At 48.0% G+C, this 26,916-nt stretch overlaps 2 protein-coding genes across 4 annotated transcripts; one reads left to right on the forward strand and one right to left on the reverse strand.

The window, feature by feature from the left end:
- Nucleotides 1-1,797: 1,797 nt before the first annotated feature.
- ALKBH4 (alkB homolog 4, lysine demethylase) lies at nt 1,798-10,676 on the reverse strand. Its single transcript, XM_032201139.1, has 3 exons — nt 10,524-10,676; nt 9,674-9,871; nt 1,798-5,796 (listed from the first exon to the last, which is right to left on the reverse strand). Exons 1-3 carry the CDS (start codon nt 10,674-10,676, stop codon nt 5,155-5,157), a joined length of 993 nt encoding a protein of 330 aa, XP_032057030.1. The 3' UTR covers nt 1,798-5,154.
- On the forward strand, nt 9,892-26,916 carry LRWD1 (leucine rich repeats and WD repeat domain containing 1). Of its 3 annotated transcripts, none has more exons than XM_032200818.1 (16): nt 9,892-9,930; nt 12,749-12,890; nt 15,136-15,370; nt 16,142-16,261; nt 17,730-17,882; nt 18,979-19,119; nt 19,754-20,095; nt 20,719-20,845; nt 21,092-21,201; nt 21,662-21,869; nt 23,468-23,540; nt 23,628-23,768; nt 24,150-24,247; nt 24,831-24,992; nt 25,544-25,668; nt 26,567-26,916. In XM_032200818.1, exons 2-16 carry the CDS (start codon nt 12,811-12,813, stop codon nt 26,705-26,707), a joined length of 2,256 nt encoding a protein of 751 aa, XP_032056709.1. In that variant the 5' UTR covers nt 9,892-9,930; nt 12,749-12,810; the 3' UTR covers nt 26,708-26,916. The 3 variants fall into 3 exon arrangements, with proteins under 3 accessions (XP_032056709.1, XP_032056708.1, XP_032056710.1); XM_032200817.1 differs by lacking the exon at nt 9,892-9,930 and adding an exon at nt 10,607-10,753; XM_032200819.1 differs by lacking the exon at nt 9,892-9,930 and adding an exon at nt 12,423-12,465.

Below are 26,916 nucleotides of genomic sequence, written 5' to 3' on the forward strand. Positions count from 1 at the left end.
AAGTGCTTTGCAGTCATCAGCTCTTTTAAGGGCAAGTGAGGCTTTCTGGCCCAGGGCTGCAAGAAGCACATTTCCTTAGCCCTGATCCTTTGCCGATTTCCTGCTCTGCACTCAAACGTTGCAGTTAGGCTCCCAGGCTGTATAGGTTCCTGAAATCGTTACGGATATTTGTAATGTTCTATTTATCTCTGGTCCCTTATTCCACTGGGGTTTGAGAAATCTAATGGCAGCATATTACATGGCAGCTGCCCGGAGTGGAGAGCACACGCAAATCCCAGGGAGACTATCCCTGTATTTTCTCTCTGACGAGGGCCTTGGGAACCCAACTCCAATTTCTCTTGTTTACATGCAAGTTTGAGCATTGCTGAACGAGTTGCTTAGCGCTGTGTCTGTGCCTTTCATCTGTTGTTCTTGCCGCAGTTGGCATGTACCATATTGGCTGATGTGCAGCAAAGGAAATGGTTTGTGTGTGAAACGACTGGCCTGTGCTTATGCACATATGCAAAAAATGAGGAGTGTCCTCCAGGAAGTGGGTGGTCACGAAATTCATACCATCTCCCCGGGAGCCTGCCCTCTCTTCCTCCTCTTCTTACCAAAATAAAAAATTAAAGGTTTACGTAACGAAATCGGAGTTGAGTTTTCTGCCAAGTATTACACGCGTGGGCTCTTCTACCAACAGAATTCCTATTGTCAGCCCAGAGCCGGGCCAGATAGGACGAATTTCTTATCTGAGCTTTGTGCTTCCCTTTAACGGCAGGAAGAATAGGGCTCTGTGTGCGCTGCGGAGCCCACGGGGCTTGAAATTAGTTGTGGAGGAAAGTATTGTGCCTTTTTTTTGTAGTAAAAAGGCTTGAAATTTCACAGCATGTACGTGGTGCTGTGACAGCAATGCGGCTCGTCTGGAAGCAGCCAAACCGTCCATTTCTTTGCAAATAAACTTCAGCAAATGGAGAAATGCAGCAGAGACCGGGCTTGGTGTACAATTAGTAGAGGCTTTGGTGGGATTGGGTTCAAAGTAATCTCAAGGCAGCGAGCAGCGACTGGAGAGGGATCGCCTTACTCCAGCAGGGAGTCTGAGATGGTTTCCCGTGGGTGAATGCACTTTAATCAGCGAAACTGTGTGCTCGGCCAGCTCTGCTCCCTGCTTTGCTTTTTGTATCTCTCCGGGCTCCAAGTTCTCCCCTTCCATGGGAGTATTTTTGCTCCTTGGTGCCTGGGATCTCTCCAGGTGACCCATCGCTTCGTGCTGCAGCTCCTCTCATTCCTCCTTTCCACCAGGAGTGCTTGCTTCTCTTGCCTTTTCCTCTAACGTTTGGACACGTTCACTGCTGCTGGGCCCAGACTTGTGTTGCAGTAGGATTGCCCGTGGTATCAGCAAACAACACAAATTTAATCCAGGAAGGAGTGGGGACACCGTACGTGTCCAGACTGGAGTTTCCGTGCTTCAGTGCCAGAAAATCCTTGCTCCTGCTGCTGCCCCTGCGGCCGGCAGCAGGATTCCCAGCAGCTGAGCACGGCGATGCCTTTCTTTTGGCAGCACCGTGTCCTGTCTTGTGTCTGGCCTCAGGCACCCTGGGCCTTCGTGTCCCTGTCGCTCCTGGGGCATCATCACTGCTGTGGGGTCTTCCAGCCTTGGAGCAGCTCCGTGGCTGGGAGGGTGATTTTGTTTGGGCAAGGCAGGCTTGGGCTCCTCTCTCCTCTCTTCAGCAGGGGTCAGGACTGGGCACGAGTGCAGGAGGGAGCCGGGGGTGGCCGGGGCAGAGTTGGGTTCGCCCTTTGGCTGGGGTTGGTGGTGTTTGTAGAGGGCTGGTGGTGTGGGTCCAGCAGGGGCTGTCCCTGGTGTTCCTGGTGCCAGGATGGTGAGGGCAGCTCGCCGTGGGGCCAGTGGTGGCTGGGCTGTGGACTCTGCCTGGGGATCTGGGTGCCTGGCCAGCTGCAGGGCTGGCTGCTCACACCACACGCTCTCCTCTTGCCTTTCCATGGCTTTACGTGGGATTTCGCCCTGTCCCTCCTCTTATTTCCCTTCCATAAACAAAAAGCTTTCAGGATTCCCTCCTGTTATCTTCCACCCCCTTCGTTATCTTCCACCTCGTGCAGCTTCCTCAGAAACCTCCCCCCGAGCTGCAACCTCAAATCCGCATCCCAGCACAATTGGGTCAGCGTGCTTACCTTCTGACTGTCTGCTCACAGGGTGTTTGAAAGTGGTGCAGAAGAGACCAGAAAATGGCCCCAGTAATAATTTACTGGCTGAATTTAGAAAAGTTTCCATGAGTGCCTGTGCATGTGATTCGGAGCTTGCCTCGACCACGATGTTGACTCAGTGAAGTGCCAGGAAAGAGCAAACCTCTGCCTTTCTGATGGCCTATCCTTGTTTTATCTCTGCATGAGCGATATTTAATACAGAACGACGCATGTGTCTCGGTTACCGTTTGTGAGTGAAACTGGATAAACGTGCTAAGTTTTATGCTACTTGTTGATTTCAGACTGATTTTTTATTCGAAAGACAGCTGAAGTCCTCCAGCATCCTCTTTGGGTTAATCTGTGCTTTTCTTTTTTTCAAAGCTTGCACGGATATTACCAATCTCCTTTTAAAACACGTAAGTAGATATAAAACTGATGCACTTGTTTTTAATGAGGGCCTGGTTCCTGGTATGCATTTTACAAGTGCTAATCTTGGTTAAGAAGATAAACAGCTGCGATGGCAGTTCCTAGAACATGAAGACTGTTGGAGTTTGTCTTATGTTAATGACAGTAGCACAGTGGACAAAACTATTTTTAACAGATGATTAATGAAGATTACAACCTCTTCATACTCTTCTCAGACTTTTGTGGCATTGGATAATCCAAATCAATCGTTAATGTTCTACAAGGCTGTAGGTCTGGCTTTTTTAGGAGAGAATGTGCATAAAGTTTTAGTAATACAAAGTCAGTGAGATTGTAATTGCTTTATGATCTCTCTGAGCTGATGCCCAAGAGACAATTTAACGGGTGAAAAATGTCAAAAGATAGACATAGCAATGACTGAGGAGAGACTACATTAAGTGTTGGGCTTCAGAAACCATCTAGACAAAGCCCTTGGTTTTTGGCTCAGAAGATAATTATGTGCAGGTTTTAAACTTAAGATATTGGGTAGGCAGAGCTGGAATTTTCTAGCAAGAAAGGCAGCTTTCTGTACAGTTTGAACGAGGCAGAAAAACTCGGCTGACAAATGCAGAGCACAAAATGAACTAATGTTTATCTTTTCATTGTGGCACACTGATTCATCAGAAGCTATCATCTGCTTTCAGTGCTGGCAGAATGAAACAGCAGGTATGTGTAGACACAGTATTTTAACAGGCTGGGAGCACAATAGAAATGTGAAAGCAAGCGTTGGAAATAAGAGCCAAACATTAATGGAAATAGTTGATTGCCACGTTTTGCCACACGAGCAGATTGATGCGGAGGCTCGGCGCTGAAAGGCAGGAGGGTGATGGCAGGATGCGGTCTCAGAGCTCATTCTTCCTACAAAAGGCTGCTCTGGGTTTCCTTGTGGCTTTGTGCCGAGGTCCAGCAGGCTGCCAGCTGTGTCCTCCTGCTTGGCTGAATGTCCTCTGACCCGCTGGCAGCGATGCCCCGAGGCTGGGACACCACGGCTCCAGGCAGGAGCACGCTGTGGAGCCCATGGGTGCAGGCAGCAAAGGACCAATTGCACCAGCCTGCCCTAAAAATGTTAGGAACCGTGATTTTGAGATGGATTTCTTCTGGTGGAGCTTGGCTGCCTGTTGCACGACTGTCTCCTTGCAGTGACGGCCTTCTGTCAGAGAGGGCATGCTGGAACTGCTGCTGGAGAGCCTCGGTGACGCCGTCAGCAGGTCTGGACGGAGGTTTGTGGTTTAGGGCAGCCCACGGGAGTGGCGCTCACTGAGCCCTCCTGCGATTATTCTGTAGCCCTGTCCATAACTGTTTAAATACTGGGCTAAACTGAGACTGGCTTATTGCAGCGGTGAAGCAGCATAGATGTAACTGTTCATAACATCCTGATTCACCAAACTGAATTCTAGTAAACCAGTTCTATTGGGCTGAAGAGCTGCCTTCTCTGCAGTGCCTGCGGCAGAGGGCAGAGTCTACAGTGTGAATGCACTACTGGTACATTAAGAACCTGTGCCTTGTGCCAAGGAAGTACTTCTAAGACAGGATATGTCTGTACAGGAACGCTGAAATCCCATGTAATAAACCTGTTCCTCTTTTTCTTACTGGACAAAACCAGACAGCATTGCAAAGTGTCATTTTGTTGCTGTAGGTGTGACTGTGCTGAATGGTTTTGATGACACAACAGCGTTTGTTAAAGGATCATGCTTCTTCCACAGCACAGCTTCATTTTCAAGAGGACAGAAGTTTGTTCTGAACAGACAGATGGCCCCAAATCAGCTTCTGCTACAAATGACTGCTTGAATCTTAGGTAGAAGGTATGATTCAAATCTGACTGCTGGAGGTGCCAAGAAAAAAAATGATAGCTGCTGGTGTTGCAGTCTGTTGCCCAGCTTATTCTGAAAATCTGACTCCTGCTACTGAGAGCTGACAGCAGGGTTCAGAGATGACAAATGATCAGAAAATAACACAGTCTGTGCAAGCCTCTGGTCTGAACTCTGTCCAAGCTGTCTCTGCAGAAGAGTCAGCATTGGCCCTCTGCAAACGCAGCACTCTGCTCCCAGAAGATATAGGTCACATACAGTATTTGTGATTTATCCTCACCATTAGGGTATGAATCTTCAGCAAAGGATAATTACTTTAATTAGTTCTCAGTGTGTTGTACTGTCTGTGGAGAGATGCTTGCTTACCTGCCCCCCCGGAGAGGTGATCTCTAAAGGAACTATCTGGAGTGGGTGAGAAGATGCCTGTGCCATAGGGATACAGCTAACTAAATGCTGGGTGATGCGGTGCATGCATTTTGTCTAAGAGCTACCATTGCTCAGGACAGCCTTCACAGAAATAAATGGCCCACCCCTTCCCTGCACCGCCCTGTTTTGTGTTAAACTGCTATTTGATTGAGCTCATCTCAGTACAGACCTGGTTCCTTATGCACACCTCAGAAATAAATCAAGTTGTAAAAATACTGTACTTTATTTTTCAACCCAAATTTCCTAACAAGACGCAATTCTAGCCTCCCCTTGCTGATCACACTGGTGTTCCTTGAAACGAAAGTGCTATTTCTAGCAGTTCTTTACCCAGCTCCTCGTGCCTTCCTCCAGCGCTGAACTCCGCAGACAGCTCCCTGAACGTGATGCAGACCCGCCGGCGCTCTATATGCTTGCGGTAAATCGCGTGCTTCCACCTGTAACGTGCGTCACCGTGCAGCACCACCAGGGACCTTCTGGGTAAGTGAATGGCAACGGTCACCTCTTTGCTGGGAACAAGCCTTGGGGATAAAACGTAGTCGGTTCCCTGTTTGTTTGAACTTTTGCAGGCTGACGTCTCTGTAAGAGATCCAGGGGGACTTAATTCCCCGTTTTCTTTACTGAAAGTGGGAAATAATTGGATGCTGTCCTCTGAATCACAAGACATGGAGAGCACGGTGTTTGAGAGCAAGTTTAAGCTAACCAGACGCTCTCCCCAAAGCCACCAGTCATCAAAATGTGGGTCGATGGCAGAACCTCTTTCTGGCCTGTAGTCCAGATTACATTGTTCAACAGGTAGGAAACCACCTAGTACAGAGCAAGCCTTCATTTGTGTCACAATCTTTTTACTAAAACTTGGCAAACCTGTAAAGCCACCAGCTTTCAACCTCTGTTTCTTGAAGTTCACTTTGGGTCCGTAATCCTGTTGGAAAAGAAGAGGGGAAAAGCTGATGTTAAGGGAAGGGAACATCTGAGACAAGTCTTTTTGGAGAGGCTGTGATCCCTACAGGCTCACAGTCAAGTCTTTTGAGTTTTGTTCTCATCTGTGTTGGGTCTGTCTGGGATGGAGTCACCTTTCCCTGCAGCAGCCCACACAGTGCTGGAACAGCTCTGGTATCACCCCAGTGTTGTGTCTCTTGCTGCATAGTGCTGGCACAGCATCAGGACCCCTTCCAAGCCCCCAGGAGCCAGTAGGCTGGGGGTGGGCAAGGGATGGGGAGGGGACGTTGCTGGGGCAGCTGGCCTAAACCAACCAAAGGGATATTCCATAACACCTGATGCCACACTCAGCAATAAAAGGGGGGCTCTTGTGGGGCAGGGGGCTGTTCCTCCTGAACAACCACTACGTGTTTTCAGGCCCTGCTTCCCAGGACGTAGCCGAACATCGCTCATTGATGGGAATTAGAGAATATTTTTTTTTCCTTCTCTCTGTGCTTCCACGTGGCCTTATTGTTTCTTTTGTTTCTTTCTCTCCCGGCTACCCACCTGAGTAAAACCAATACAGTCTTTTTTGGCGCCCAATGTGGGGCCTGAGGGTTGAGATAACAGTAGAATTGATTAAAGTATTTACAACTAACCTACTGCTAGTCACAATGTTCGATTTTCTATTAATATTTTTCTGTGTCTATGTTGTATGTAGTCCGTTCTCTGTTCTCTTTCTTCCTCTACATCTGATCAGAGAACGTGTTGAAGTCTGTGTTTGGTTTCTTTATCATGCTGTGCTGTAACATGCCTGCCTTCAGTTTTGTCTGGTACTCAGGCCCAGCATTGTTATCATTCTTGTCTCCTGGAGATTATCTTTTTGGAAATATTAAGAATTACACTATCTTGTTTTTCTCCCCTAGCAGTCAATCTGTGAATAATATGGGGGGTGGTGCCTTCTTCTTCTCTCCCTGTGGGCTAATCGCAGCAGCCTTTGAGTATTTTGGATACCCTTGGTCAGATGTTATCCTCCTATTACTACTTCTAGTATTTGTCTTCCTCCCTAAGGTCAAACAATTTATTAAGAATATCATCCAAGGACCTGCCCAAGACAAAGTAGTTGTGGGTGGCAAGGTGTGTGTGGGGATTTGGGCAGGTGCCTGTCACGGTTTTCTCTTCTGATGATTCTTAACTTCACCCCTGAACAAGTGCAAAATCCAAGAAAACTGGTAGAATGTTTGAAAGATGTATGCCCTGACCCTGGCAATACCAGAGAACTCCACCAGCTTGCTGCACTCTGCTGGGGTCTGGCTTACACCTATCACATGCGAATTAACACTGCCCAGCACCCTCAAGATAATGGGGAAGTTCCTGAATTCGATGATGAGATAACACACACTGTGACCACCCCAGAGGACCGAACATCTTTGGGATCAGTCGCCCCGATATTCAAGACAAAACAGTGGAAATGGAAATCAGGTCATTTAGTAAGGGAAGAAGCTCCTCCTAAGGAGGAGGGGGAAGAGGAAAAGGCAGGCAGCTCTAAAGCAGCGTCATCATGGCAACATCAGAGAGAAACCGAAATCATAAATGAATCAGAAACTACTCAATCCTTGAGTGAGTTGTGAGAAATATGAAAGGATTTCAGTCGTCATCCAGGTGAGCACATCCTCACCGGGCTGCTTCGATGCTGGGACACTGGGGCCAATAGCTAGACAGCAATGAAGCCAAGCAGCTGGGATCCCTCTCTGAAGAAAGGCTCACTGATAGAGTAATTGGGAGAGAGGCACAGGTTCTCAGCCTCTGGAGGCGACCCCTGGCAGCTGTGAAAGAAAGGTATCCCCACAAGGAAGATACTGTATACCAAGCAGGCAAGTGGGCCACTATGGATAAAGGTCTGCAGCACCTGCGGGAATTAGCTGTGCTGGAGATAATTTATGGTGATTTGAACAATGCCCAGACACCTAAAGACCCTGATGAAGTCCAGTGCACAGCATCCATGTGGTGGAAATTTGTATGGGCTGCACCCTCGTTCCATGCCAGCACACTGGCAGCAATGGACTGGGAGGAGGGGATGGGGCCAGCTGTGGATATCGAGTCCAACCAGCTTCATAAATATGAAGAAAATCTCTCTGCCCCAGTACAGGCCTGCATTTCAGCCACAGAGAGACTGTCCCAACGGTTAGATGAACACACAGCTTCCCCCTCACCTAGATGGAAGAATCTTTCAGCCATCAAGTGCCAGCAGTCTCCGGCTCCAGCAAGGGAGAATCTGGGACGCACACTGCAGGGCACCTTGTGGTTTTATTTACGTGACCAAAGGGAAGATATGAGGAAGTGGAAGTAGGACCTCAGCCCTAGCTGCTCAGGTATGTGAGCTGCAGGAAGATACAGCAGCAAGAAAAGGGATCTAGGAGGATTGCTGCCCCAGCTTCTGTTGGGCAGTCCCCCAGAGGCAGTAGAAGGGCTAGTATTACTCCTGACCCTGACAAAGAGACCTCTGCTTCACATTTGGAAGAATTAATTGACAGGTGCTCCAACCAGGACCAGTGGGGCCCTGCCTCTGGCCAGGTAGAGGAAAGAGACAACTGGATTTACTGGGCTGTGTGGATTTGATGGCCTGGCACACCGGAACCGCAGAAATATAAAGCTGTAGTGGACACAGGCGCACAGTGTACCCTAATGCCATCAGGCCACCAAGGGGCAGAACTCGTCTCTATCTCTGGAGTGACAGGGGGATCCCAAGAGCTAGCTGTATTGGAAGCTGAAGTGAGTCTAACTGGGAATGAGTGGCAAAAGCACTCCATCGTGACTGGCCCAGAGGCTCCATGCATCCTTGGCATAGACTGCTTCAAGAAAGGGTACTTCAAGGATCCAAAAGGGTAGCAGTGGGCTTTTGGCATAGCTGCCCTGAGCACAGAGAAGATTAAGCAGCTGTCTACCCTGCCTGGTCTTTCAGAAAACCCTTCTGCTGTAGGATTGCTGAGGATTGAAGTACAGCAAGTGCCAATTGCGACTACAGCTGTGTACCGGCAGCAATATCGCACCAACCGAGACTCCCTGATCACCATCCATGAGTTAGCTCATCATCTGGAGAGCCAAGGAGTGATCAGCAAGACTCATTCACCTTTTAATACTCCCATATGGCCAGTGCAAAAGTCTAATGGCAAGTGAAGGCTAACAGTGGACTATAAGGGCCTGAATGAAGTCACACTATCACTGAGTGCTGCAGTGCCAGACATGCTGGAACTCCAGTAGGAACTGGAGTCAAAGGCAGCCAAGTGGTACGCCACAATCGATATTGCTAATGCATTTTCTCTGTCCCTCTGGCAGCAGCATGCAGGCCACAGTCTGCTTTCACTTGGAGGGGCATTCAGTCCACCTGGAATCGACTGCCCCAGGGGTGGAAACACAGCCCTACTGCTTGCCATGGACTGATCCAGACACTGGAACAGGGGAATGCTCCTGAACACCTGCAGTACATCAGTGGTATCGTATGGGGTAACCACCACATCATCTAACCTGGTGACCTGGTCACCGGTTTGCAAAGTGACTCAGTGAAGCTATATTAATCTATGGCATTAGATTTCTCACCTCTAAAGCAAAAAAAAAAACAAAAACAAAAACAACAACCTACTTTTTGTCCTTAAAGATTGCAAAACTATGCCTGAACATGCAACATGGAGTACCAATTGTAACTATCCTATACTTCTGCAAGAAGCTGATTTTAATCACAAGTAATTCTTGCAACCGATTTCAGAAGGAGCTTCTGCAAAAGAGCTTTTAATGCTCTTACACGTAAATGATTTGGGTTTTGAATGAAAACAGCTTCGTTCTTAGATCCCTCTGGAAAAGGAAACATGCTTCTAAAGTCAAACCTGTTTCTTTCGGCCAGACTGTGATGGCTTCCATTCATCTCGGTCCATCAGTTCAACCATCTCCGCTTCTTCTTCTTCGGTAACGAACTCCTCTGTCAAGAACACCCCTGGAAATGGAAATGCCCAGCCAGCAAATTCCGAGTGCTCATTTCCTTTCGCTAAACCTGTTGCTGGACAGTAAGTGAAATTATCTTCTCCCTGTGGAAATAACAACGGAGATGAAAAAAGGAGCGGAGAGGGAAACTTATCAAGATGAGGTATTCACCCTATTTACCCTGGAACCGTGCTGCTGCGCGTGGGACCTGCCTGCACAAGGCAGGAGGGATTTCACAGCTGCTTTTTGGGAACAACTCCTCCCGGGGCTGGGTATGCTAACAGCTCCAGCATTACAAGCAGCTCCGAGCAGGGTTTTCTCTCCTGGTACTGTCTTAATCCCGCACAGACGGGGAAGCACGGAGGATCCCCGGTGCCAGGCGTACAGGGAGATCGCAGCCCCCTTTTCCCTTAGCCCCATGATGAGGGATGGGGCTGCTCACCCCTCTGACCCCTGACTGAGGAAAGCTGCCCGGAGCCCGAGCAACCCCCGGCCCTGCCTTTTCTTCGTTATTTTCTTTTCTTCTTTATTTTCTTTTCTTTTCGAGCACGGCTCCACCAGGGCCTGTCCCGGGAGGGGGGTGCCGGGGCCGGGCCTTGCGGGGGGCGGCCCGGGGGGATCAGGGCAGGCCCCCCCCCGGCCCTATTACCCCCCTACCCCCCCCAATTACCCCCCCTACCCCCCCAATTACCCCCTCCCCGGTCCCCCCCGCTCCGCCCCGCCGCCGGCCCCGCCCCGCCGCCCCCTCCCCGGTACCTGCGGGGGCGGAGCGGCCTGAGCGGGCCCCTCGCAGAGCAGGCAGGAGCGGATCCCCTTGCAGCCGCAGCCCGGCCCCTCACCGCCACCGCCACCGCCTGCTGCTTCCTCCTCCTCCTCCTCCTCCTCCTCCTCCATCCCCGCCATCATCATCGCCGCCCGCGCCTCAGGATCCGGCCCCTCGCCGCCCTCCTGCTCTGCTCTCCTCCTCCTCCTCCGCCCGGCTGCAGGTGAAGGGGGGCGGCGGGGAGCCGGGGCCGGGGCTGGGGCTGAGGCGGCGGCGGTGGGGAGGGAGGGCTCGGTGCAGGCCGCGCTGCCGGCCCGGTGAGCTGCTGGAGAGCGTGGTGATGGGGGGGGGGGGGAGCGGACTCGGTTTCCCAGCAGGCCCCGCGGCACCGTGCAGCGCTCCAAAGCCGGGAGGCGCCGCGGGGGATGCTGGGAGTTGTAGTCCCGCTGCCCATCGCACGCCCCGCCGGGGCGCCTCAGGCCGAGCCCGGTGCCGGTGCCGGCCCTCACGGCGACCGAGCTCGGGGCCAGCGGGGCGGCGAGGGGACACAGCGAAGCGCCCTCCTCCGCCCGGCATCGCCCCGGCTTCCCCCGAGCTCCCAGCCGGCGGCCCGGCCCCGGGCGGTGCCCGTTGGGGTCACCTCAGGCCGCCTGTGGATGGAGCCTCGGGGACAGAGGCACCCTGCGGGCACCCCCCGGTGTCCCCCGTGCCCGTCCCCGGGAGTGGCCGCCGGCGGTGCCCCCCCAGCAGCCGGCATCGTGGTCCCAGAGCACGACATGGCGCTGGCGAGGCCGCTGCACGGCAGTGGTGGCAATGCCAGGGTCACCGCTCGCAGCCGGGGTGCCTCGTCCCCACCGGCACCCACCCGGTTGCAGAGCCGAAGCTGAGCTCGTTTTGTTCCTCACATCGTTCCTTCAGCCCAAATTGGTGCTGCCACAGCGCCGTGGGCTCGGCGAGGTGCGGCCGTGGGGACGAAGGGCCTGGCAGCGCGTCGCCGTGTGCCCTGCGGCTCCCCCGTGGTGACACGGGCAGCGGATCTGGGCATGATGCGTAGCCAAGCACAGGGTGACCAGGACACCCGCAGTCGTTGGTGTCGAGGTTTTCTTACAGGTATTCGAGCTTAGTGGGGTTTCTTGGGTCAGCAGGAACAGGTTTGGCTTTCACTGACAGCTCTGTTGCTTGAAGGATCAAGCCCTTGAGCAGCTGCTGTTCAAACGCTTTTTTCAGGCTCGGTTTTCTTTTTTCCCCGTATAAAACCATGTAATATTCCATATATAAAGGATTTTCCTTACTTACAGGTATTAACAGAGCATCACCCGTGATGGTCCAGGCATTGTAGGCACATTACAGTAGTAACATCAAGCCTCAGGACTGGTTACGTGTCCCTCCCGATTTCCCAGATTGGCATTTAGGCAGCATTGAGGCTAACACAAAACGACAGTAGAGAGCCTGCCTTGGAGCTCTTTTCTCTTTATTTCCCTCTCTTGAAATCTGTGTCAGAAAGAGTGGTAAAGCATCAACCAGTAATTTTATGAAGTTGCTTTGGCCTTGTCACTCTTACTGTTCTCAATATCTCTATCTGTGTGTGTGCACACGTAGGATAGAATATATCTGCAACGATGCATAAAAACGTCTGGTTATAACCAACAAGGTACAGGATGCTGCTGTTTCTATTTCCTTAGTGAAGAAACAAGGTTACTGGGCGGTGGGTATTTACCTTTCTGGTAACGAATCCAGTTTACCAAAGTTGTAGGGGATCCAGAGGTTGTCAGCCAAGAGTCGGTCCACCTGGTCAGGCCGGCGAGTGCTCTGTGTCAAGGCCTTCAGAGGAAGAAACCCACGACAGGTGTATTTATTCTGACTGTTGCTGTTTGTTTGAAAGCATGTGGGAGTTCTTGGACCAGAGCCTGGTTGCACAGGAGAGGTACACACTGGGTGAGTGTCCCTAATCCCGAGTGCTGTCATGCTGCAGGCAGTTTTCATTTACAGCAAGCCTTTCACTTTAATAGCCAAGGGAGGTAGCACCAATGTTTTGGAGATGGGTTGGGTCAGCTTGGTGGGAGTACGTGCCCAGATTTATAACTCTTCCTGGTATTTCCCTGTCAACTGTGAAAAAAGGCTACTTCAGAAGCAGCAGCTAACCTCATAACGTTTTTTTCTCCCTTTTGGAGTCAGTTGCAAAGGACTTGGCTTCATCCCTGTTCTTTTTTTTAACCAGGAAGGCTACAAGAAGAGATCCTACAGCTGTGTAGTGATTGCAGCTGAGGGGTGAAGATAAACATGTCAAAAATTACTACAGAACTTCTTTTGGAAAGAGCGGTTCCAAGATCTACAAGACTACGAAAGATCGAGACACTAAAGTAAGTGCAGACAGGAAAATTCCAGATGAATTCAGCATGGGCGATCCTTTTTCAAGCGTTTTTGCTGAAATAGGAGAGGCCAATTCAAAGTACAGACTTAGAGATGGCATTCTCTGTGTAGGATCAGTGAGCACTGGTGGAACTGCAGCAATTATGGGATATGGTTTAGTGGAGGGATATGGTTTAGTGGAGGGCTGTTAGCGTTAGGTTGGAGGTTGGACTCGATGACCTTGAGGTCTCTTCCAACCTAGAAAATTCTGTGATTACCACCTCTCTTCACCATACAGATTTTATCTATGCCACATTCTTTCTGTAAAACTGCTCAGGGCTGGATTCTGATTTCCTAATCCTAAGAAGTGCTCCCTCCCTGTCCCCAAAACACTTCTGTCCTTGGTAGCAATTGCTCGTTGTAAATAAGAGAATCACTTCTGGAGTGGATCTAGAGGATTTTCTTAACATTTTGGCATTATTTTCCTTTCCTCCGTCACTTTTTATCTGTTCTACATCTGATTGTATCAGTACCTCAATCATGGCAGAAAGGGAGAGTAAACTCTGATACACTTAGAAACCTCTAAAACAGTTTTGTTGCTCAGATCATTAATAGAGTTCATTGAACATAATGAATGCATTTCCAGATGTTTAATATGGTGGAATTTCGCTATTTGCAAACTGGTCACTCCGAGTGACTCCGCTAGCCAACATCTGGCTGGCACCTGCGTTGTTTTTGTGGCTGATGTAGGAGTTTTGGGTTTCGTATGTAGTCTTTAAAGTTACTTCTTTGGTTTTGTCTTGTCATGAATTATTTGTTTTCAGAGAGAAACTCAACAGGATATCCAAAGACTGTAGGTCCCAGTAATCTGGGTAACAAAGTGATGGTCAGGTGTTTGAAGTCGTGAACTTCTACAGGTAGTTTTTTCCATACAGCTTTGTACCATGATTTTGAAGGGTAATATTTCAGAAAGTCCACTTGGGGAACTCTGTGCTGAGTTTCTCCCAGACTGTTGAAATCCCAAGTGATGTTCTGCTTGAAATCACAGTGACACAGTACTCACACTCAGCTTTGCAGCCAGCTGAATTCTGTTCAGCCTTTCTCATATACTTTGACTGACTAGTTAGGCTTCTGAGATGGCATCTCAGTGATCTTGCTTTCTGAATTTATTTACCTGTTTTATTAACATTTTGTATATATGTAGAAGGCCTTTTTTTTTTTTTTTTTTTTTTAAACTAATCATTATAGATGGATATTCTGTTTGTTAAAGGAACCCAGGCTTGCGTTCTCAAGAGACCATGGCAGTCAGTGCTGGAAGTTCCCTTTGGAGTTCAGCTCAATGGTCTAATCAGATCTAAATGATCCTCCTTATAATACGCAGTTTTCTGCTTCTCACAGAGAAGGGATATTTTTCCCCCTTCACAAATACTGTATCACTTCCATATCCAAGCATAAAATGCTTTAGTTTTGGTTGCAGCATTGTGATTTTTTAGGTAGATTTGCATACTTGCCAGTGGAAATATTTGGAGCAGAACTTGCTGCAAAAGAAATGGAAAAATCACTTTTTTGATTAATTTTGTTCTTGAAAACCACCTAAATGATTTGGGAACCTACTCTCTGCATGCTCCGAGCATACTTGTAAAGCAGAAAAGTTTTAAGCCAGATTAGCAAACCAATCTGATTTGCCATATAGATGTGAGAGTGCAAGTGTCAACCTGAAGGGAGGGGAGTACAGGAACAGTCGTTTTGGGAGCCCTGCAGTCTTGCAGTGCTTACACTGGTTGTGACACTGTGAATTCTGCAAAGGAGGGAAATAATGAATCTAGAGCATTTTATGGAGAATGTAGACTGATGGCCTAGTGAAAAAGTACCTTGTATTGTCACAGCTTGTTTTGTTGAATTTACATTGCAAAGGAATAAAATACCAAAATTGTTAGAGACTTAGTAATTTTTTTATGAACGAGAACATTTTTGGTAATTCACTGCTGATAACCAGCTCTGTTACCCATAGGAAATATATCTGAATCACAGGTTGATTGTACCACAAATACTTTAGCAGACTCTGATCGTGTCTGTTAGCTCAGACACAGCATCTTTTCCATATAGGCATGGCTGCAGGCCGGAGTGCTTCAGTCAAGAAAAAGCAGATTTGGTCAGATGTACCCTGTGAGCTGTGCTAGGCTGAGGGGTGCCGCAAGGTATGGCCTTGTTTTTCCAGTGAAATGCAGGTAGTTCACTTTCTCTTTTTTCTTTCAGCCTGTCCAAGCTGCAGCTGAAGACTGGAGACTTAGACCCACGTTTGTTTTCCCGTCTGAGGCATCTGCAGAAACTAGATCTCTCCGATAATTTATTGGACAAATTTCCCAACAGTCTAACCCTGCCTGATCTGCGTGTCCTAAACTGCAACAACAACCAGCTGGAAGATGTAACTGCTCTGAAACAGTTCCCTCTGCTTGAGGAGCTCACTTATGAGAACAATGTGTACTTGACAGTGAGTTACTTCCCATTTGTACAAGCCATTAAATAGAGGGGACAATAAATGGCAATTATGCCGAGTTCTTCTATATTATTCTTAGGCAGCAAGTGAGGACATCTTAGAAAGTAATTAGTTCTTCTGCTCCCCTTAATCATTTTATGCCACGATTTCCCAGTCTGCAGAAGTGATTTATCCAAAACTATTCAGAGGTTAAAAATCTTGAATCTCCTCATTCTCAGTTTAGGCATCTGAAGCTGCAATTTTCCATGTGCTTTAAACCAGCATCAGCCACCTCTGGTGTCCCCAGGTGCTTGTTTGCTGTTGCACGCTGGCAGAAGTATACGTGCAGCTGTATGGTGAACAGGGCTGGGGGACTGCTCTGACCTAAAACTCCCCTGATCCGAAGAAATGCTGCTGGTATTTACTTCAGGCAGGGCCTTCCTCTGAATTAGATGTTCAGAGTTAGAGGCTGTGAACAGAACTCCCTGCCTTGCATTCAGGACAGAGCCTAGTTTCACCACCACCACCTTGTGTTGGATGCCCGGTACTGCAGAAGGCGAGGCAGGATTTTTGTCTCTCTTGCTGAAGATCCCGATTTCCAGCAGAATTTACAAGTAAAAGTTGGTATTTGTGTCAGAAATGCTGAGAAGATTTTATGAAATGTCCTTTCCTGAGTAAATACATTCTGCTACTTCTTGGCTGTATTTTAATAAAGAGCAGTGGACATAAAACTGAAGCAAGTAGCACGTGTATGGTTTTTGTGACTCTAATGTCTTCTCCTTCTAGCTCAACGATGATTATAAAGTGATGTTTCTTTTGCAAAATCTTCGGCTACTGAACGGCAAGGATATAACCAAACTGGCTAATCATGTGAGGCGTGTCAATAGTCGTAAGCTCACCAGCAAGGTAAGATGTGTGGTGTTTTCTGCATCTGTGAACACCTGAGAAGTACCTAAACACTGTGCCACAGTATGGGCTGTGTTGTAAAAACCTCATTGCTACTTTTTCTGATCACTGCTTGCATTTGCTCTGCTTGTTCTGTGTTGGCAACTTCTGCCTTCAGCTTCAATCGGTGTGAGGCCTCATTTTGGGTTTCCATAGCACTGCCGTGCTGACTCTTGGTGTACCAGGGCTGCCAAACCAGCAGGAACTGACAACCAGAGAATTCTTGTGTAGCAAAGAGGATTTGTCAGGAGTGTTACACAGGAGCAGGACTGACACGGTCTGTATATGAGCCACCGGTTTTCTAGGTCACCCAGTTGCTATTCAGAAAAAGGGAGAAACCTGGGGCTGATGTAACAGCTGCATGTACCTCTCCATCTACCTGATGTTACTGTCCTGGCCCCAGGACTGGGGAGCTGAGAGACAGGCTGAGGATAATCCTGAGTTTTCCAGCATGCACCAGGAACAAGGATTTGTCCTTTCATTTTCCACTCTTCGTGTTTGGAGCTGTACTTCCACTTACATGCACAGTAGTGCACAGCTCTTGACAGATTCTCCCTGCAAAGCTCTTTGTGATCTGGAGCACACATATTGTTTTATTGAAAAAGGTGTTTGTTTTTGGTTTGGTTTGGTTTGTTTGTTTGTTTTTTTGTTTTGTGCAGTCCAGCTCTTACTATCTGTATTCTAGTTAGCTGATCTTGTTAATTCCTTCTGTGTAGCAGCGGTGGAGAGATCAAATACTGAAGTCTGTGCAGGCTCACTGTGCTAAGTGTCATCTCTGTAATACCTTACACTTCAAAAGGTCTTGGGGAGGGCTGCTCAGCCCCTCATCCTCCAGGCAACTGGGCATGTTTGGCTGTTGGAATGGGTAGTAATGAGACACCAAATGCTCCCCCATGCTGTTCATTTTGTGCTGGTGGCTGTGCCCCAGATAGCTTTTCCTGATGGTACTGAATTGTACCTGGCTGCCCAGTTCCTGCTGCTGTGTATAAGCATAGGCTGCTTTTTGTGAAATCTAAATATCTTTATCTGTGAGTGGCGATGGCGTGTGTACCAGCCGTGCTCATGAACTACAGGAAAACTCCCCATTGTCCTCTGCCTGTTATAAATAGCTACCTGCCAGGTACTCCCTGTCAGTGGAGCACAGTGTGAGACTTCTTCAGACCACTTGCTGTGGAGCTAGGGGCATGAAATCAGGCGTTGGTTCACATTGACAGTATCTTCTTAGCCACACGACCTTGGATCAGAGGGACTGTGTTTCCTGCTAGCTGAAGTTGTGGTTTGAACACCAATCAAATTGAAGCAGTACCAACACATAGCTAGCAGAGCCTCAGGGTTGGTAACTTCTTAGGTGTTTGCACAAGTACTGTTTTGCTTTTCTGCTCTGGTTTCCTGTAGTATTTTGTTGAACAAACCCAGTCTTTCTGCCTAGGTTACCGCTCACTGGGAAAAATTCTTCCGTGACCAGCTTCCTGAGAAGTATACAGCTGAGCAAGTGAAGTCCATCAAGAAGAAGTTCCTCAAGTCAGTACAAACTAATGTAGTATATGGACCCAGCTCACTCAGTGAATTCACCCGCTGGCGGGTAAGTTGCATTTCACTCACCATCCTGTTTTTCAGGCAAAGACTCTATATTCTGAACAGATTTGGTTAAAATGCTGTGTGGGTTTGAGTTCAGGGGACTTTTTCCAGAGGCGTGATACCACTTTTTCTGCTTTTCTTTTCTGGTTTGTTAGGCACTTACAGGAGCACTGACACTGAGTGTGCACCGAGATGCAACGACAGTCATTAAACGTTGTTTTTTTATTCATGAGCAGTGATGATATTTTTACTAATTGACGAGACTGCAGCATCCTTAGTACTTAATTACTTGCAAACAGCAAATCACTCTAATGGCAGCCGTTAGTCTTGATGGAAGGTGCGTGAAAGGAGAAAAGTTAATGACAGAAGTGTAGATACTCCCAGCGGAGAAAGATACCATTCAGTTTATAACATTAGATTTAATTGTATGGCTTCCATCCCTCCTTTGTCTTGTGTTGTTGCTGGGCTGTTGTTTTCTCACATACATACCCTAGAAATGCAAGACAAAGTGAAGTTCTTGGATCACATAGCATAACTCTAGCCAGCAATGCAAGCCACCACTGTTGTCATATGTGGAGGTGAAAAGTCCAGTCCAGCAGGCTGGTTTTGTTTGTTTTACCCTGCCTGATGCACTACAGGGTGGTGGTTGTCTCCAGGAGTCACTGGAATCACTCCGTGTTCCGGTGTGGTCGTGACTTCACTGGGTTCCTTTGTGACTGCGTGTGCTTTCCTGAAGGAACAGCCTCACCCTTTGCTTTTGTCCCTCTCTCTACGTGGTGGTAACTCTATCTGGCTGCTGAAGGGCTGTGGACTGAGTATGTCTGCACTCCAGCCTCTGAATGACCACCCTGTGAGATCAGACTGAAGCACGCTGTGGAGAGGCAGAGTGAGGAACCTCCCTGCTCTCCCAGATCTGTCTGTAGAGGACTCGGCCTGCCTGGCTGGCAGCTGGCAGCTACCCCATCGCTTCTGAAATTCACATAGAATAGTGGAAGCAGATACTAAAAATCCAGCAAACCAGCTCTTGTCATTACGCGTCACGGTTTGGCTGCTGCTGCTTTTTGTCTTTTTTTGTACATATCAACTTATTTGCTTCTAAGGTGAAAATGATTGCAGAAGAGTTTCTGTCTTACTCACTGGGTCTGGAGTTAAACACGGATACTGAAACAGAGGAAAAGATGGATGAAGATGAGGAAGAAAGTACAGAAAGCCCCAAGGAAGATGCGGAGGATGTAAGTAAGGTAAGTGATTTTCCATTTACATTAACAATTCTTTTTTTTTCTTTTTCTTTTTTTTTTTTTTTTTTTTTTTAAACAAACTAAGTAGCACTTGTCAGCTTACATGGATGGTGCTGTGGTAACTGGAGGGGCAGTCCCAGGCTCCAGTCTGTAATCTGAGGCTTATTTTTTATGGCCAGACCGAAGCTTTCCCAGCAATGAGAAGGTTGGGTTGCTATCCAAGAGGAGAGAGCTTCTCCATTCATAGGAGACCCAAAACATTTCATGAATGTAGACCTACCCCCTCCACCCATCCTTTCGGGAAGGGAGATTTTTAATGAGAGAACTGGGCTGATATACGGCTGGATTGTGATGGTGCTTGCCCTGTTTGAAATGACTTCAGACTAGTCCATGGGCCAGATTTGTTTTTCCATGTTGTATGAAAATCGCAAGTAACTGGGGCAAGGGAAGCAAGTTGAAAATCAGACTGTCGTTAGCCTCTAGGAACTCCGTGGCTCTGGGCTTTCGTGATTCTTAGAACCTAGTCTGTGACTGTGGGAGGGTACTGGCGTTTGAATAAAAAATCTCTCGTACTTATAACCTGCATGTCTCGGGGAAGGTAGAAATCTTCTGCAGATACTGACAACATGCCTTACAGGTTGTGGTAACGCCCAGGAAGAGGAAAAGAAATCGTTCCAAATCAGGCTCTAGAAAAAAGAGGTCCAAGACCCAGGCAAATACTGAGAAGGAGGCTGTACTTAATCCCAAAAAGTCCAGTGAAGTGCAGGATGACCCAGCTCCGGACAAAGCGAGAGCATCGAACCAGCCAGCCAAAGAGGCAACCCCTGATCAGGAAGCTGAAGGGACACAAAAGAATGGAGAGCAGTTTCCCAAGGGGCAAAGCAACAGAAGATCCAGCCAGCTGACAGGAGAACAGAAAAGCCAGGAACAGGAGAACGGGGTTGTTAACTTGACCCCAGTAAAGAACTCCAAGGGCAAGGTATGTTCACCAGCCTTCTCGGGCCAGGCTTTCAGCCTCTTGGTGTAGTGGGAAGAGCCACATTCAGATTTCAGCAGAGCTCGACAGATCTTGGAGCTCATGACTGGCCAGATATATTGTGAGTTATAGTTTTGTTTTGTTTTGTTTGTTTTAAATCTCTCAGAGGTGTCAGGGAAGGCCCTCCCCCTGAAGACAGTGAATTCCCTGCAAGGGATGGATGGACCAGCGCTCTGAGGTGGTGCACTGAAAGCCTGTTCTTAGAAATGGGACTGTCATGACTTGCTCTCAGGTCAAACTGATGGCTGCATGGGGGAAGGTGTTTCCCTCTCAGCTCAAACCAGTGGGGATCTAAAGGGTTTTTCACATTTCTCTGCAGCAGAATATGAAGGTCAATGCTGGGGTCTGATGGGCACATCTTTTCTCCTTGCTGTTTTGGGAGTCTTGAGCACTGGTGGCACCTTAGTCTCTCCTGTTCTCTGTAGCACAGAAGGGCTGAAAATACTTTGGTTTAACTGGAATTACTGTGTTCAGTAGAGGGTTCTGCCGAGACAATCACAGGCATGCCGTTCAGACAAACCACTGTCAGGGGAATGAATTGTCTAAATGTGGATGGTTTATTGTAGGAGGATGTCAGTGCAGAGCCATTGCATTTTCTCCAGTGTCACAGTAAAGGCAACAGCCGTGAGGATTTTAAAACGCAGCTCTGGTCCTGTGTCTTCGAGCCATTGCTAGACTGTGGAGCCAGGAAAGGTGAGCTCTTAAAGAGGTTTGCAGGATTTCCAGAACCACCTGGCTCTGGAATCCCAGCGGACTCCATGCGTTAGACCCCAGCTTCTTCAAGCTGTAGTCTCCGATGTCAGGATGAGACTTGTGCACACACTTCTTCTTTGACTTTGAAAACAGGAGTCTGGGAGAGCACCAGGCAGTGATAAACTGCAGTCTTCATGTGTTATCCGTGAACCTGGGGACTCCTCACCTACTCTTTTCATCTTTCAGATCCCATTGTGAGCTCCTCCAGAACTGTGGCGACATGTGGAGGGGAATCTGTCTGTCTGATTGACTGTGAAACAGGGGTGGTGCTGAAAAAATATAAGGTGGCTACAGAGGTATGTTGCAAATAGGAACAGTAGAATTAGATGGGAATAGCGTAATGCATTGTAATTGCATAGGTATATACATGTACATGTTGTAAACAATTCTGAAAGAGAGTTACAAGCATTAGTTTGGACAGGTCTTAAAATGCTCAAGATAGATAGTGAACATTTCTTGCTTGTCCTTTTAGCCTTTTTTATTTTATTTTATTTGTGTTAATTTAAAATATTATTCTGCCTCTTCTCTTCACAAAGGTGGGTGTGTATCCAGGCTGCTAAGAAAGCCTGACAACATGGAGTAACGAACATCCTGTTTCAAAAAATTGTGTTCTTCTGACAGTTTTTTGAGATACAATATTTGGGCTTGAATAGCCATGTAGTTTCGCCTGGATTGCTCTGTGACAGTTACTCAGAGCTAAGAGCCATCCTGCCAACTGCTCTCTTTCATGTTCTTCCTGGTTTCTTTCTGTCCTAGGAGTTTTTCAGCGTTGCGTGGACGACTCTCCCAATGGTAATCAGCGACAGTCGGAAGAAATCTCACAATATCTTGGCAGCTGCGGGGAGGAGAGGGATTGTCAAACTGATCCACGTGGCGGCTGACTTCTGCTACGGAGAAATAAAGGCTCATAAAAAGCCCATTGCTACTGTCTGCTTCAGCCCAACACAAGAAACTCACCTCTTCAGTAAGTCTCTAGTTCAGAATCTCTTTAGCTTTAGTACCCGATCTAGAAACGGCTGGGCTTCCTGAGCAAGGGGAATTGTCCCCAGTGGAGGCAGGTGCGGGTAGGTGAATACAGGGACCACACACACATACACAAAGCATGGGCAGATGTTACACACAGTCCTGTTAGTCTCGTGTGGCACTACTCTAGAGAAGTTGGGAGTTGTTTCAGCCACAGTCTGGCTCTTCAGCTGAGGTGCAGCAGCTCCTGTTTCTCGCTCGGTAGCTCCCTGGTATGCCAGCTCTCCGGCTGGCTGTCACGCAGTAACCACAAACAATCCCAGGAGCGGATCCGTTCCGCAGGGACGAGTAAGAAGAATGATAGCCTGAGTGGCGTGCTGGGGGCCAGGCAGCAAATGGTCAGCTAGCAGGGCTCTCTCCCATCAAGCATGGCAACAGGGGCAATGCAGCATGTAACAGCCTGTTAGGTTTCATTTTTTTCCAGTGATCAAAGCTGCACAGCTAATTGCTTTTGAATAAATGAAAGTCTTTTGAGTTCTGTGCCTTATCAGAAATTTCTATCCAGGTCCTGAGGTGGAAGTAAGCTTTGCCACAGTAGTTCCCGCAGAGGCTTAAGGAGTGGTGGGAAGTGAACCATCATATTACAGGTTGCAGCTGCATTGTTGGGGTTGTAAAGTAAGCTGTTACGGAGTCATTCAGACCACACCTGCACCCTGTAGTACATTGTTTTTCTTGCCTACAATTGCTCGCATCCTGGACCGGTTAGACTGCTCCATGAGCCATTAAAAAGTGAAATTCCTTTAAAGCATGGGCAGCTGTAATGGATACTTTTCGAGAGTAAGCTCAAGAGTGCAAAAAGCAGAACCCTAAAAGGATCAGGAGGTTGCTACCACATCCATATAATGCTTAGTTGTGAAGGGCTGACTGCCTTGGCGGTGCTGCTCAGGTGTAGACAGCAAGGCTCATTTTATTGCAGAGAAAAATGTATTGTAATAACCTGAGAATTTTGTATCCCTCTTTGGGGGCTGGATACTAACCTGCTTGAGTGATGCCACGTGCTCAGGATCCCAATTACTCTGAGTACTTGACTGGCCTCGTTGCTATTGCAAGTATATCAGCTTGGTGACAAAGGCAGTAAAAGCCTTTCTATTTTACAGTCCCTAACTGTCCTAATGGGAGCTGCTGTGGATGCAAATACACAGAAATACGTGGAATACAGTGGAATCTGCCTGAGAGTAGGGACTGGAGCTCACCTTTTCGGTTCCACCAGAACCCATGACCAGAAATGTGACCTTAAATGCGCACTAATTAATGACCTTGTGAAGCCACAACTTAGTAACGGACACCAGGAACCAAACTTCCCTTTAATCTGCTCCTCTTAGAGCACAGGATAAGAATTACTGAATGTGCATGTTTAACGATGTCTGTGAAGTGGTGTTCAGCCAGGAGCTTCTCTGACTGCTGCTGTGCTTTAATGAGCTCTCTGATGCCCCAGGCGTAGAGCGTTACAGTCTGTGACACAGGTAGAATTGCCAGCTAGCACCAGAAGAGCCAGATGAGCAGCGGTGTCACTACCTGCTTCTCTTCTGTGTCCCACAGCTGCATCCTATGACAAGCGAATTGCACTCTGGGATATTGGGATTCCAGACTGTGACTACAATTTCAAAGCAAGGTAAAGGTTCAAAAACCAGATGTGGCCAGTCCAGGAGCCTGTACCTATCACTCTGCAGCACCACTTAACTGTTCGTTCTCTTTTTAGCCAGCTGCTGGTGCTGGAATCTTTCTCTGTACCATTACGGATTGCCCTGGTCCCCACCTGCCCAGAGCAGTACCTGCTGGCTGGCTGCGAAGAAGGCTGCTTTACCTGGAATATAAAACTGGAAAAGGAACAGAAAAACAGGTGAGAACCCACAGTTTAGGGGCATGTGTTTGCTTTCCATAACAAGAAGAGGTAGTCCTAGCTTTATTTCCAGCTGAGGAGGTCTGAGCAAGGAAAGCAGCGTGTCCTACCAAATGTAAAGGAAGCAAAACACTCCAGGAGTTGGACTTGATGATCCTTATGGGTCCCTTCCAACTTGGGATATTCTTTGATTCTATGAAAATAGCAGTCCCTTAAGCAAACAGGCTCCTGCTACATTAAGAAGCCCAGGTAGCCAAAAACATAGGTTCAGGTGGGAATTCATCAGCTCTATCAGGCGAGAAACTAACAGATTTCTATCTCTTGTGGTCTGTATCTAAGCACCCTTTCACGACCTGAATCACTTCACCTTTCCTCTCGCAGGCCTTTCGAAGTCACATTCCAGTTTCCTGATGAGGAGGGGGAAATGACGACATCTCACAGGGTTGACGGTTTGGCTTTTCTGAATGATGACGTTGTAGGTGAGTGTAAGCACAATCGCCAGATCCACAAAAAAAAAAAAAAAAAAACCAATCAGGTGCCTCAGTGGGGAATGAGGAAGCAGAGGGGGTGACGGGAGCGTAGCTAACACTTTGTAGATTCTTGAGGGCTACGCTGAACGGCGTTTCCTCTTTCCATAAAATATGGTTGGGGAGTGCAAGGTCATGTCTGAGCAGAGATGGAAAAAAGACAGACTCATCAGAGAGAAAACTTTGCTTAGCAGTGCTGAAGTGAAAGGGAAGAGAGCCCCGTTGTGTTTAAGGGCTGGTGGAAGTAGCAGTTGTTTGCAGAGGATTTGGGGTTCCTACATCTCAGAAGCTCCTAAAAGCACAGAGTGGGTCTTTCTGAATAGCCTGTGCTCGTTCCACAGTTTGGGAACCATGTGGAACAGACTCCCTCTGAAGCCTCAAATTATCTAGAAATAAGGCAAAGGAATTGGAAATGGTTGCTGCTGCTATCGGGTCCTGTGTCTTAAAAGCCACCTTCTGGATGCGCCCCCTTCCCCAGCTGTTCTGAAGCTCTGCACTCCCCAGCAGCTGACAGCCTGCCATCTTCCTTCCCTAGCTTCCAAGAGCTCCAAACCAGGGTGCATATACTTGTGGAGCTGGAGTCGGTCTTTTGACACGAAGGGGAAAGGATGCCAGCGGACGGTGTCGGCGGTTATTCTGGCTGAGCTGGAGTGGTCCACGACAGACTTGTCCTATCTCACGCTCAGCACCTGCCCAGGTAGGCAGCACCCTCCCTCAGCACAAGCGGCGAGGCCGTGCCAGTCGCTTCAGCAGGGGCAGCCACACTGCTCAAGATTTACTTTTTAACAGTCATAAATGCCTCCTCCCTGGCCTGCTGCCTTTGCATGACAAGAGCTTGTAATATGCAGCACTGAAGCTAGCAGGCAGGCACCAGTTGCATATAAATAGGAGACTGTTCCCTGGTTGTTAAAGGTAGAGGTGCTCTGCCCTGACGTGATGCAACATGTCATAGTGCAGCTTAGGACCAACAAGGAGTAAAGAAACTGAGCCCCACTTTTCAAACCTAAAAATACTAACTAAAATCAGAAGAAATCACTTATTACCGGCTTTTCTCTACTACAATAGGAGAGTTCTGTCTTAATAAATGGAGTTTTTCTCCAGAGCTAGGGATTTTAGTTAGTTTGTGCCAGGCAGAATTTTGCTGAAGTGTCATCCTCCACGCTACACCAGTCTGTAAAGCCCCACCTTACAGCAGAGGGGACTCTCAGCTCCACTCTAGTTTTCCAGCTTCTTCTTTTGGTCTCACAGCAAAAGAGCACGTGTTCTGTGGTGATGAGAAAGGAAGCGTGTGGATATACAACCTCTCAAACTACACCACAGCTTGGAGCTCTGCAAAGGCAAAGCGTTCAGACAAAAGAATCCCTCCCACACAGGTAGGTCTCGTTTACCCGCTGCGACTGAGCTGTGCCTCCCTTCCTCCCAGGGGCAGCACTTGAGTTTCTTGAGCACCTTTACACCAAAACAGGCCTGGTATTTTCCCTGCTTTCAATTAGTTGCGAATGTTAGGTAACCTCCAGAGCGTGACCAAGGCCACCTCAAAGCTCACACAAACAATTGTGACAGGAATTACGAGCTGTAAAGCAAGTCTGTTCATGCCCGTGTTCTGCAGCTTGACAGCTTCTCCTAGCAAAAGGCCTCTCTGGAAATAAAAGTTGGTGGTTAACGCATACAGCCCAACACCACGGGCTGTTCCTGCGCCCTGTTAACTGGCAGGCAGCTGCTGTTTCTCCCTGCCTGGCTGAGGGGAGGGTAAGTGCAGCAGCTGCTCCCCAGTAAAACTGCACACAGGAAAGGGCAAGCTCCTTGCATTTGTTCTTGCCCCCTCCCCTTTTGCTCCCTGGCCTCTGAAAACAACCATGTTTTGGTTCAATGCTGTTCTCTCACAGATATAACTGAACGGACTGTAGCACAAACAGCCACAGAGGCTGTGAGTCAAGCATGGTCTTGAGCTGTAGTAGTATGGCAGTGCGATGTGACGTGGTGCTCTATAAACTTTGCAAACGTACTGCTCAAATCAAAAGTCAGTTCCTCCAGGAGTGAGAGGGAGCTGCTTTCAGCTCTTCCATTCTGATTTTAAGTCCTTCTTTATTAAACCCTGGTCGTTTGGGAGGACTAGCATAAAGGTGCACCCTGTGGAAGTGGAAGAACCCTTTTATTCAGCTCCCCCACGTTGGTAGGGACTGAGAGCACTGTTCCAGACCATCATCAGTATCATCCGGGTTGCAGAGACAATACCCTTCCTTTTCTACACAAACTCTGTTCTCCTCATAGATTCTCAAGTGGCCAGAGCTCCAATCAAACGGGGACCATCTGAGTGAAATCCTCATAAACAATGTGATAACAGACCCTACTTTCACTTACCTTGTTGCTCTAACTAGTGTGAACATAACAGCAATTTGGAAGAAGTCATAGTTCCTTGTACCCGAATTTCATTCCCGTGCTTTGAAATAGTGCAGTATTAGTGACTGTTACCCATGTAATCATGAAGTTTTCTAGACCAGCTATTACATGCAAAACAAAAAAAGGTAAGAGTTTGTTAAACCCATTGAGTCATTGTAAACATCCAGTTTCTTTTACTGTAAGTTTTCACAATTTGTGCATTTGTTTTATAGAAATGACAC

Source organism: Aythya fuligula, chromosome 20 (genome assembly GCF_009819795.1).
Source record: "Aythya fuligula isolate bAytFul2 chromosome 20, bAytFul2.pri, whole genome shotgun sequence".
Classification (NCBI taxonomy): Eukaryota; Metazoa; Chordata; class Aves; order Anseriformes; family Anatidae; genus Aythya; species Aythya fuligula.